At 34.4% G+C, this 13,355-nt stretch overlaps 1 protein-coding gene across 6 annotated transcripts in view; it reads left to right on the top strand.

Moving 5' to 3' along the window:
- The window catches only part of LOC131046863 (uncharacterized), a 42,017-nt gene extending 32,099 nt beyond the window's left edge, over positions 1–9,918 (top strand). For 4 of the 6 annotated variants that reach the window (XM_057980660.2, XM_057980663.2, XM_057980657.2 and 1 more), the window contains exons 14-18: positions 3,438–3,507; positions 6,366–6,441; positions 8,769–8,848; positions 8,997–9,065; positions 9,249–9,918. In XM_057980660.2, coding sequence (XP_057836643.2) covers positions 3,438–3,507; positions 6,366–6,441; positions 8,769–8,848; positions 8,997–9,065; positions 9,249–9,308 — 355 coding nt within the window. In that variant the 3' untranslated portion in view covers positions 9,309–9,918. The remainder of the gene's footprint in view (positions 1–3,437; positions 3,508–6,365; positions 6,442–8,768; positions 8,849–8,996; positions 9,066–9,248) is intronic. The other 2 variants (XM_057980659.2, XM_057980662.2) reach the window with 1 other exon arrangement.
- The last annotated feature ends 3,437 nt before the right edge of the window (positions 9,919–13,355 follow it).

Below are 13,355 nucleotides of genomic sequence, written 5' to 3'. Positions count from 1 at the left end.
TCAACCCATGACTTGAGCACATCCATGACTTGCTAAAATCCACGCTTCAAGCATGAGAATAGCAAGGTTGATCCATGAAGTGAAGAAGAAACGATGAACTTAATCAATCCTTGACTTGGAGAATGAAGATCAACAACATGATGAAAGTGAATTGATGACTAAGTGTTGGAATTGGCAAGCTTGAATGATGATGATGACTATCCATGGACTCAAGAAATACACGACTCTCCAAAATCCACAACCAGCAAAAATCCACGCCCAAAGCAAATCCATGACTTTGGCAAATCAGACCTGAAATGTGTGAAATCAGTATATATCAGGTATATTTGATGGTATCTTGTTTGTTTTTGTAGGTGATTAAGGAAGAAAGTGAAGGAGCTGGCTGCAAGTAACGTCAAGGCAGGGATGCACTTCGAGGGAAAGACTTCACCAAAGTTCTCTCTATGGCACTTCTGCAAGAGAGAATGCATCTTAAAGCCAGGCCGCATGAGGACTCAACACCAACCTGAAAGTGGATATGAAGAAGATAACAAGGCGGAGGTGGATTACATTTATCCTTCAAAGAAGAAAGATCTGCCCGTTGTCAAGGCATTCAAGAATACAAGAGATGGTTGCAAGAATCAAGTCATACAAAGAGGATCAGGCATTCACGATGAGGAGGAAGTTGTATAATCGTGAGGAAATCCAAGAATCGTTGCCAGTTAACAAGAGAGTAATCCAAGATGAAGGCTTCAAGTGAAAGGATTCGGGATCAAGGGTAGGTGAAGGTGATCAAATTAAATAAGATGATGCAATTTGGGAATATCTACCACCATCATCACTTCGGTCGCTTGGAAATGTTGAGTATCAAAAGGATATTGCCCGAATCACAAACTCTTTTTTGTGATGATCTACAAATGGATCAAGCTGAGGTGGCGTTGACTCATCTTCATGCATCAATCAAGTTCAACATGTCCAAGTTCAACGAACCTAGCTCATTCAAGGATGGAGCAAGTGACACGTGTCACTTCATCAAATATTGTTTATCTTACCTAACCTCGATTCCTATTGGTTAGAATTCAATGAAGGACATGTGTCCTAAAATGTAATTTTATCATTGGTCAAGCATTAAATGCTATCTAATGGGTGTAACTAACCCTAATTAGAGTTTCTATCTTTCAATCTTGGCCATTGATTTGGATTTGATCCAAGCCATTCATTTGTAATGAGCTCTCTATAAAAGGCTCAGGCTTCTCATTTGTAAAGGTTAAAAGGTTGTAGAAAGTAACATAAGCAATTAACAAGTAGAGTAGAGTAGGAGAAGGCAAAAATTGTTGCTAAGACATGTAAATGAACATTCTTTTCATTGAAGATATGGTGGAATGTGTTGTTTCTTCCACATATTGCGTGATTTCTTGTTATATCCTCATGTTAAATGAAGTTCATTGATTGTGATGGACTAATGTGTGGATGTTGATAATTCCTCGGTTCATACTATTTGTGGTTGGATGATTTTTAATTGCAATGCATAGTTAGCCTAAACCTTAAAATGTGTAAAGTTCAATTGTGGATATGTTTATTCAAGTTGCGCCAGTGTATTGGGTATTTGGATGAACATCCATGATATGAAAACCTTTCATTTACCTTCGATGATTGCATCGGTTTTGTGTAGTTGTTGGCAATATGGCAAAGCAAAGCTCGGTTTAAGGAGTGTGTCCATCCAAGCATGATCCAGTGCTATCATTGATCTTAGGAGTAGATTAGATTTCTCTAAACCCTTAAATCCCATTGTTCTTTTTTTTCAAATCAAGTAAATTGCCATGTTCCAGCCACATTCAAGCAAACTTCAAGTATCAACTTAAGTCCCCCCAATGATTCCACCAATATCACATAAAACCATTGATCTTATCCACACATCAAGACCTGACATTTGGAACCTTGGAGTCACCTCAAGTGATAACTTAGTTCAGCATTTGAGGAGATTTTGTTCAAGAGAGGATAAGATACCTTGGTATTTTATTGTGTGTATGAAGTGCATAAAAAACACATCAACCGGGCTTACCTTCTTCAATTTGGAAAACTCCAATTTTCATTTTCTAATTAGCAGTCAAATATGAGAAGAGGGCAAGTGGAATGTGCTTCACTTCTAGTATTTACTGTTTGGAATACATTTTGAGATATGGAATCAATTGACAATATACTAGAAAGGTCTTCTTAAATCAAGTTTTCTGTTTTTGGTGCTGAAGTATTTACTACTTTTGCTGCTAAGTTGTAAAACTCTGGCCCTTGTTTTATTATGCCAAGATATTGCCACCAAAGTTTGTAATATTCTTCCCAAAGCATTATAAGATAAATGCATAATTCACAGTTACTGAATTCTGACAATTACCTTGAATCCAGTAAAATAACTAGACATCTGCTGGCTAGATATATCTGATTCAAAACTTAGGATAATCTGACAGACAACAAAAAATATGAGAAATTGTACTCCTGTGGATGTAATTCAAGGACTATACTTAGTGAAAGAAGAAACACACAAAATAAGCATTTTATTTAGTATTTTACTAAATTACATTCTGTACACTAAGAAAACCCAACTAGTATTGCTAGGGGTCTGGTCTGCTATTCAGCCAGGGTCAGGCACGTTCTGCAACTGGTTCTATGATCTTTCTAGTCCTTCGTTTGATGCTAAGAATATCAAATAGAGAATTAGGACCTGTAGACATGGTTTGTATGAATTTAGATTTGCAGAAAGAAAAGGAGTACAACTTAGGCATTTCAAAAAGTGTAAAGCTGCTTTCATGATGCTCGATTCCATCTTATAGAATTTTGATAATGATGCTGAATAGCATATTGCTGGATCTGGTGTTTAACATGTCTGGCAAGTGAGGCTATGAAATATAGTTTGCTATCTAGTTTCTTTAAATGCAACAGAAACATTGTTGAGAATTTAACTACAAAATGGTAGATTGCATCAAGCAGCAGATGCCAAAAAACAACAACAATATCTAACCCATAGTTTTTAGCAGATTAAAAAATGGCAAAGACAGATTTTCTTGGGAAAATTTTCTAAGTAAGAAGCAATCAAGCATTGAAAGTACAAAAAGCTAGGACAAATATCAATGTCTCAAACTGTTAATTTTGGGAACAATAAACAGGATCTCCAATGTAGAAATTTTAATAGTTGGAAGTAAAGTGCACAGTGAGCTAAAGGTATTGCTTGTATGTTGCACCTAACGAAATACCATTACGTACAGTCAAAAGAAATATGTATACATGCAGCAAAAGAGATTGTACTTTTTGAACCAATTTAAAAATCTCCAAGGTAATCATTCTTCCTTACTTTAGTATCTGGTGGCTGCTTTTATATTGTGTGACTGTTTTGCCACTGCATCTCTTTTATAAAATGGAAAAGAAAATCAAAATCTTGATTGATTCTGCTTCATATTGAACTGCAGGTATCGAGTTGCAGAAGTTGATTGGTTTAGTGACGCATGTCTTCCAAATGGAACCAGAGAAAGAGAAGATGTAAGATATTTTTTCCATATAACTTATTGGGGACTCTCTCTCCCTCTGCTTGTGTAGTAGATGAGAAAAGCGTGCTTGAGAAAAGTGCCTGGTTTTGGGGGAATTCAATCCTTTGTATGGAGCTCTGGCACTTTGGTTTCAACATCATCGTATAGTTATATATTTAAATTATGATCCGAGTATAACTTCTAACCCTTATTTTTAAGATTTTTAAATTCTGGAAGAAACTAGGAACCATTAAGTCAGTTTTAATGGATGTTAGACTGCCCATGGGAAGTGTGGTCGCTTGTGATTATTTTTGTGATAAATTAAAAATGCATGAGTTTTAGAATAGCTTGTGGTAGAAGGTTTTATGTGAATAAAGCAAAGAAGACAAGGAGAGAAGTTAAGATAACTGCATTTTTGAAGTTGGTAAGGGCAACAATAAAGATTTTGAGATGGTTTAACCTATCTCAATTCTAGAACCAAAGGAAGAAAAACAAAGTCGTGGAACTACTCAGCAGGGAGTAATAGGAAATGAACAAGAAAAAATCATGGGAGCCTTGGAAGAAAAGCAACAGAGAAATTTAAACCAAGAAAAGTACTAGACTTCATTTTTTATATCATAGTTCCAAATCTTACCACTTGGCAAAGCTCAGCAGATCCAAATTTGACTCAGACTCAATGACTTGGCAAAAACTCAGCAAAACTCGGAAAATTTCAAAAAAACTTATATTCATTAGCTTGGCAAAACTTGGGAGTGCTCACCAAAACCTCCCAAGACTCACCAATACTTGGCAAAATTCGCCAAAAATTTGCTAGGCAAGGTACTTGGCTTACAAAATAACTTGCGAGTACTTGGAAGAGCTTTGAAACCATTCTATAAAATAGAAGATAGAAAAAGAAAATACATCCATTTTTGGAGATTTTGCAAATTGTACAATTTTTTTAACCTCTTTGTATGAGCTATAGGGTTTTAGGTTCCATTCAACAATTTCTAGTATTAATGATTCACAAGCTCTGCAGCCACAATCATGATACTCTTTCTGAGTGATCAAGTGTTTGAGTTTGACTATTGTCTCAGAGAAAAGGAACATTATTTTTTTTATTTGATGTGCAAAGCATACTATTACTCTTCAGTTTTGTAACTAGTTCTTGAGTCATTGTTGCATAACCATTCTTCATAGACATCAAGATAAACATAATCATATGAATAAAATATGCAGAGGCCTTGACAATGATGATACACATTACATTACACTAATGTTTTCCTATTCGACATGATTTTTAGAGTGAAATTTATTTAGTTTTCTACTACAACTCGGATTCTTTCTCTTCAACTTCATTAACACATTTCCATCTGAGCTACGTGCCTCTGCCTACTCCAAAAATCTGAACTTTCCCTTTCTATAGTATCCCATATCTCTTTAGGAACATTAAGGAATAATATATAACATTAAAATTGATTTGTAAGGTCAAAGAAGTTACAACAAATTCAACAACAATAAATATGGGAGGAAGTAAAAAGTTAATGGAGAATTCTTAGTCCCAGGCAAGCTGGCAGACCAGATATGGTAAATAGGACATCCCTTGCCTTAACACAAGTGCGCCTTAACTTTACTAGTATATTGTTTTTAATTTTGAACCCCATCAGGTTTCAACCTTGTGGGAATGTTTGGGACTTTATTCATGCATATCATGAAACCACAGACCAAAAGGTTAAATCAGGGACTAGAGTACATATGCACCCCCAAAGTTGCATTAAGAAAGATTGAGGCCAGTCACACCATCATTTCAGTTGGTAGATTTAAGAATGTTTTTTGGAAGAAATTTTTGTTGTAAAGTGAGATTGTACATCTCTCTCACAAGTCAATAATTCTTTGAATGCACACATTTACATGATCTATACATCACATGCCTTTGCAAACTTGCTCTGTGCACGATCCATCACATTGTAGTATAAATACATCCTCTAGTTCCTCATTTTGGAAAAGTTGGAAATATTTAGTTTGGTGGTTTACAGCCACTCAAAATCAATTCCAAAACCAACACTCCATACATGCGTGTATAAATTATGATATTATCAGTCTTCAAGCATTTTGTGTTTCCCTTATTTTTCCTTGAGGTTATTTTTTGTTCATAGCGTACATGGTTCCTTTACCATATAGGAATGAATCTTCACCTTGGCAATGGCAAGTAGTTACTCCAACAAATGAGAACCTCCATTACAATTATTTTATTATATGGGTCAGTAACATTTCCCCTGATTAGGCACCATTGCAGTATGCATTCTATGCTTTTTAAAATAATTATGGCACAATATTAGGTTCAAATTCATTTCTATTATAATATTTTTTTGTTTCTTTTAATATTATATAAACTACTTTCCTCATATTTTCTTAAGTTCAATCATTGATTATTACTGTAAAAAGTTCAGAGAGGGAAGAGGTTTACATGCTCACTATTCACATCCAATGTAACAAATGTTTCATTTTCCTTCAACTATTTGCAAAATGAACCTATAGGAAATTTGGTTGGTACTGAATAGAAACCTAGATTTTTTCCTACAAAATTTATTGGATTGCTTCTACTGGATGGCATATTTGTTTCTTCTTATGCTGTTGGGTGAAAACTAATTAAATTTAATGATTATGACAAACTTATGGCACTTTTAACAATTTTGAAAGATTTTACAGTAGTTTGCAGTTGGATATGATGTAAGGTGTTTATAATTAATTTCAAGTTTCAAACTGAACTTTCTAGCACATCTGACAATGAAATTTGTTATAATATACTGAAGGACCATATTATTGAGTTTGGATTTTTTAAACAGAGCCTTCTCTAACCTAAAAATGTCTTCTTAATGTCATGACTCTTAGCTACAAGAAATGGCAAGAGGAGCAGCAGATTTAGCACGCTCTTGGATGAGGCGTGCAGGAGATGCAGCACGGACAGGTATTGTGGTAGTATTTATTATCATTAGCTTCTTTATTGGCCTAAGTCTCTCAGAAATCATGTTTTGATAACTTTTGGTACATAGTAGTCTATCAAAAATCTCGTTTGTACTAAATATCAGTTTTACAGCTATCTGCAACATAGACAATGTGCCATCTTCTGTAGATATTTTTCTGATTAATGTAAAATGCCTTCTTCGAAACTGTCAACATGTTGATAGAAATACCTTTTCATATTGATTTCTTTCTTTAATACAACTCTAAGAAGTGGCCAGTGTATATCCTGTTTTACAGTTGACAAGATCATTTCTTTTAAGATATTAAAAGATTGCAGAAGAGGACAATGTGTATATGCCATTTTTCAATTGATAAGACCAACTATTGAGGAGTTAAGAATATTTTAGAAGAGTACATATAAATATTATCGATTAAGTTGATAATTACAAAAGGAGATGATAGGCTCCTTAAATAGAGAATACAAGACAATCTTTCCATAACGGAAACGATTGAGAATAGAAACACAAAAGACAAAAACAGAAGTTACTAACTAACCAAACTATTAAAAATACTTAAATGACCATTAAATATAGCAATATTACTTTAATAGTATAACCTCCTCAAATTTGAGACATTATACTAGTCCATACAACATAACAGTTGCAGAGCTCAAATGACTTTTCGTATCAATTGCTGCTACTGAACTATTTAAAGTTCAGAAAGAGGTTGTGAAAACAACTACAGACCTGGAATTAGGGAATGCCTGATAAATCTATTTTTTGGTATGCTTTCAAACTGAAATTGGCCTCTCAATCTTCACTTTTAGAAATGTTCCTACCTCACAATCATTTATGCCTTTTTAATGCATATCTGGCGCCTTTCTGAATTTGAGTGTTCTGCTAAATTTCACTTTCAACATTGTTGAGTCAGATGTCAGCTAAGTGTTATTTGATTGTGGTTTTAATTGATCTTCCAATAAAACAATCACAGTGTCCCGCAAGAGCAACTAAGAAAATAGATTCCACTTTTCAATTTAGGCTCCATCCTGGCTTTGGCTGATTTGAGGATCAACTTGATCTGGTTCTGCAAGGTCCATTGGAATGCAAGGCTAAGTGAACTTATACAATCTATCTTGCAAAATATAGTCAAGAAAATGTGTTTGGTTCACCACTGTAAGCTGTTAAAAACTTAAAAAGAATCAACAATCGGACAAATGAGGATCTGTGGAATAGAGATCTTCCCACCCATCGTAGTTGCGTACACTATATCCAAAATTTATAAGTATCAACAAGGATGTCTACAAAGACATGTTTGCTAAATGTAAGATACCCACTTAAAAGGCCAATATTTCTGTATCTTAAAATGAGTTAAAAATTCCACATGGTTGATGATCAATGTGCAAAATAATCTCCTTCCTGCGATCATCCCTACTGTTGAAATCTTGGAATCATTGATAATGAGAATGAGCACATGATTCAAAGTGTTGAAATCGGAAACATAAAATTTTGCATCTCTAGATGGTCAGCCTGCTAAGCGAAAGGATCTCTGCCTTTATCAATTTCAACACAACAATCAATGCTAGAATCTGCAGTGTGCTTGTCGTGAACGCAATAGCTCTTCCCATTTCCAGATAAAGGAGGTGGAGCCTTTCAGTGAAGGATAGCAATTCTATGTTCTGCTGTGTCCTGTCAGGGAGAGAAGATGAATACTTGCATGCTGTCATCATTTCTGCATGAGTTTGAGATGTTGGTGGGTTATACGGGTGGGCATTAGGAATTAATTTTTTCGTATGTTCAATTTTCTTCTCAATGCACCTTGTATAGGAATCTCTTTGTCTACTCCTAAGTGCTTTAGTATTCTTTGTTGATGCGTATCGCTTGGCTCCTAGTGTAGAGTACCTGTACACATTCTTAATGATTCTTGTCAAAATTTGTTAGAAAGCTATTCTTCTCATGTTTTGGTCCTTTTGAAAAATTAAGTTATATTTTCTTTAGCTGGCATGCAACCATCTTAAAATACACTATTAGTCCTGTGAACGTGTTGCAAACATATTTGAGTATTATATCAAGGCAGATTCATGTTATGTGATTATGTGTTGAACAATTTCTCATCCACATTCTGATGTTTTTTTTAACTCCTCTATTATGTTATAAAATTATCATGATTAGAGCAATGAAGTAATGGTATGATACAACAATCTATTCATGCGCTTATGCTTCAGCACTTTTATCTTATGATTTGAAGTTATGCAACTTTAAAATGAGAGTTAAGGTTTGGTGTTTTTTTTAAATAATTCCCTTTTCTAAACAATGTATTTATTGGCTGTTCTAGATCGGCGTCGTGCTGCTGAGATTCTAAGTCAGGCCGAAGGAATGCCAGGCCCACACAATACAGAGAATTTTAGCTTCTGGGTACATACAGTAATGCAATATTATTCTGCTTAATGCCGGAAAATGACAATCAATAAATGCATTTTTTTTCTGCTTAGTATGGGAAAATAACAATTTACTTTTGTTTATCTGTTTATCTCATTTTATGCTTTTATTGTTTTCCCTCTAGTTTGCTAATCTCTTAAACATGAGGCCCACTGAGAGACTAGATCTGTTACGATTAACTGATACTCGAGAGGTAAGCTTTTATAGTTTAGAATCTTTAGATTATTGCCTCTAATTATTTTTTTGATGTGATTAGTAAATGAACTTGACTGCTCAATGCTACAGAATCAAGTTGGCATTGTTTATATTTCTTTCTATTTACTTGTTAATTTTCTATATAATAATTCATAATTGTCTCTAATTATTTTGAACCCAGCAGAGGATCTCCCGGGGCCTTGACCATTTAAGAGCTGATCAAGGATGTCGTGTACAGTAAATCAATTTGAAGGGGGTGATTCTTTAATTTTTTATATGTTAAGTTATTCATTATGATATTTGTCATATTGTATCAAATATCAAACATGGGCCGATTGGCAGATTGCAATTTGTATTCCATCGAGGTACAAAATTGAGATGTTATTTAGACAGAAACGCTACTCTCTCCAGGTGGCCTGTGATCAATTTTGTTTATAAGGAGGTATAAGACAGTCAATCAAGAAATATGGTACAGTTTTATATCAGGGAAACGTACATCTTCACTCTTCAATGAGTATCTTTATTCTTCTAAGGTTCAACGTGTACCCTCTCTTTTGCTACAGGGTAATTTTGTAATAAGAGGGATAAATTGCCTCTATGATGTAAGAGAAGCCTTCTGAGGATGAAGAATACTTGTCTACAATGAGGAGTTGGGGCTTAATTCTAACAAGTCCTGAAAGGAGATCTCGGTCCGTACACATTTTAAAACATTGATTTATGGCATTTACCCATATCAATGATATAATTAAAGATTATACGATGTTTTTCCTAGTTTCCTGAAAGGAAATCTCACTTAACATTGATGTATGTATCACTCATCAATTATAGAATTAAAGAATACATTTGACTAATCTTCTATAGACTTTATGTGGGTTTCTGATTGTCTTTTATTTGGTAAAATGGTTTTTAAGGGACCGTATACCTTGCAGAATAGTTGAGCAGCTCAACGCATACACAACAAACCCAGAAGGTAGGACACCACAGTTGCAGCTAAGCTACCGAACGAGAATCAATACAACTGCAACCAAGTTGCTTAACCCAAAAGAGTACCCAAGAATCTAGCCTAAATAATGCCAAGCCCAACTCTATTCAATCCCACACCTTTCACTTTGGTGTGAGAGTTTCAATCTCACACCATTCACTCTAGTGAGAGATTGTGAGGTAGATTTGGAAAGTCCTTTCTTCCACCTTTGAACAACTGTCTAGGATAAGCTAAGAATCAAGTCCTTAGACCTAATGAAAAGTTGGGGGGATTTCCCTGTAGACAGCCACAGTAGAAGCAAAGGAGCATTTAGCCAATGAATCCAATCATTGATTAATTGCCTCAAGAGTAGGTGGATGCAACATTGAAGTAAATTGCAAAACAACAATAGTGGAAATGGGCAATTGAGTAGTTAAATTAGACAGAGGGTGAGCTTCACCAATAGGAATTGATAGAATTGAAGGACTCACCGGAGTTTTGCCAATTGCATGAGAAAACCCCTCATGAACATAACTTGCCATAGGGGGAACAAGAAGAGAAGATCCATCATCTAGAGAAGACTTGTCATTCAAAGAGGAAGTGTTTATAATCAAGTGATTTTTGCAGGCATTCCTCCACCACATGGCCACCTCCTTATGCTGAGAGAGTGGACAATTAGAAGGCAGGGGGCCAATTAAAAAACATCATCTGTATTTGAAGGAGATATCTTCATAGTCAAGTAGTTGAATCCAAGACGTATCCCCCACTATCAAAATAATATAAGATATTTATCTTGATGATACAAGATATTTATATCCATCAAGATACAAACAAACATAGAGTGATCCGTGTAGGCAATAGTAGAGTCAACTTTCAAAAAATGATCAATAGCATTACCAATGGCTTCGTGATAGGAATTTTCCCTTGAATTGGAGAGGAAGATTCAGAAGGTGAACCCAAATAGGTTGAACGTTGAGAGGTTAAGAGAGTGGGTTTAGGGAGCTAAACCAAGGCTTGATTGAGAGAGATTGCTCTCTCCACATCCATAATCGGTGGCCAAGGAGCAAATATCTATATCTTGTATTTAAGATAACAATTTCTTTAACATGCAAATATTAGAATTATAATACGAGGTTAAGCATTGCAAATTTACTACTTATAGCACACTTAAATTATGAAATGTTTATTTATGGACACAACAATGAATACCTTGAAGGCAATCAATTTAACTTTTTCTAGTTTTTCAAATATCAAAATTTATTTAGAGCTTATATCTATGTTTTTAAGTTACACTCCTTTGACTTTTTTGGGAAGTGATGGCCATGCTTAATACAGTTGGATGCCAATTATTAGGATTTTAGTTCTTTAGATATGATTATAGTCCATGGTCAATTGGATGGTTGTGTTGTGATTGGTTGGTTGCATGACACAAGCCCCTTAGTTTAAAGGCCCTTATCTCTTATAAATGTTGATTTATATATAGACCTAATCTTGATCTATTTTCTTTCTCGATTTAATACATACAACATGTCAAATACATAAACATAATCTGCATATTTTTTGTTCTTTTGAGCTTAATTGCTTAATTCATAGCTTCTAACAATAAAACTACACATAATTTTCCATTAGAAATGAGTAAACCAACTTAATTTGGTTTGGCATGTGGAAAACATGTTTCATTTTGCTTAACCTTAACATTTGATAAAGTACATAGGAATTGCTTGAAGGCCCCCAAGTAAATGATGATAAAAGTGATAGGAAACACCTCAATAAATATGCCAAACCTTGTAAGATGAGATGTCCACTATTATTGTGAAGAATTTACATTGTTATTGCCCAAAAAATTTAATATTAAATAAGTGTAAATCATTTCCACTTAGAGCATACATTAATACAATATCCAATAGTTAAGTGTGGTCCAATACTTGTGATAGTTCTTGGAAATATCAATGTGATGGTAAACATTACATAACTTGAACTTTTCCTATTTATTTTAGGCTATCTTCGATAGGGTTGTACTAATGCATTGAGTAGTGCATAATAATTATGTCTCGTCGTAAAAGTTGGCAAATAACTTGAACCTAAGTCGATTCAATTTGCACGTGTCCCCAAGGATTAGTCTTGATCCTTAATTGATCCATTCACTATCCCAAGCCAAATCCATAGGCACAAAGCTACCTAGATTAGGTTTTTGGGCACATAAATAACCCTAAAAGTTGTCAATTCAAATTTAAATTTGGGTTGGGGCAACTCCCTCTTACCAGCTATTATGGGCCAACTTGAGATAAAAAATGTGTTAACATAGGTGCTAGTGTATGTTGTATATAAGGGCAAAGCCTAATTCACTTTTATACATTTGACATTTGGATCTATTTGAGCATCATGAAATTATCATTCAAGCACATAATAAAGTACCAACAATCTATAATCACCTTACATTACGATCATAGGCATTAGTGCATGTTTTCCTATTGTCTTCAATCAGTTTAACCTAGTTGTTGAATTGGTTACATAGGTTTTAACCAAAGGAGGACAGTGTTTGTCTAGCAAGCTCCTAAGCAATGTCTATGGACACTACCCCTTGTTAGATATTGGTTGCAAACATCAAGGCAAATTAGTTATAGATGTCAATTTATTAGCGATTCATTTCTACATGTATGGTTTAGATCTATGGGCACAAAAATTATTTCCCTATATGTAAAAGTAAACTAGAGTTGCAAGCACAAAGAATTCATTGATACAAAGGTGCTTATCTAATCATGTTTCTAGAGTATTAATGGTTTTGACAATTAATTTGAAACATTTATCACAAGAAATCCTTAAGAAGTTAAGAAACCCTCATGTTAATCCTACAATGGCTAAAAATTCATATTAGCATGAGATATTTAATGGTATAATGGATAATAATAATGATAAGAAAATTAATTTTAATAAGAAGGTACACTTGGAATAGATAGATAGGCAAGATTTTTTTTTGTATGCATGATTACTTTCTCATGCATACAAAAAAAAATCTTGCCTATCTATCTATTCCAAGTGTACCTTCTTATTAAAATTAATATTCGCGTTATTGATTGTTAGGCTCTTTGGTTAAGAGATCATTGAAGGCATTGGTATTAATTTTATCTCTTCAAGCTCTTTACATGGTGTATCTTTCTTCTCCTACCTTAAGATTATTCCTCCATTGACTCCTAATTTTAATGCTTCTCATGCTATCCATACTAGTGTGGCACCTAGTCCTTATGTTCTTTTGTCTACTACCATGACTAGTCCTTGCCCTACTATTATTCCATACTACATACCATTATTGTCTCACCTACTTCTCAC

This window comes from Cryptomeria japonica, chromosome 4 (assembly GCF_030272615.1).
Source record: "Cryptomeria japonica chromosome 4, Sugi_1.0, whole genome shotgun sequence".
Lineage (NCBI taxonomy): Eukaryota > Viridiplantae > Streptophyta > Pinopsida > Cupressales > Cupressaceae > Cryptomeria > Cryptomeria japonica.
The sequence above is the reverse complement of the archived record's forward strand: the minus strand, read 5'-3'. Positions and strand labels throughout refer to the sequence as shown.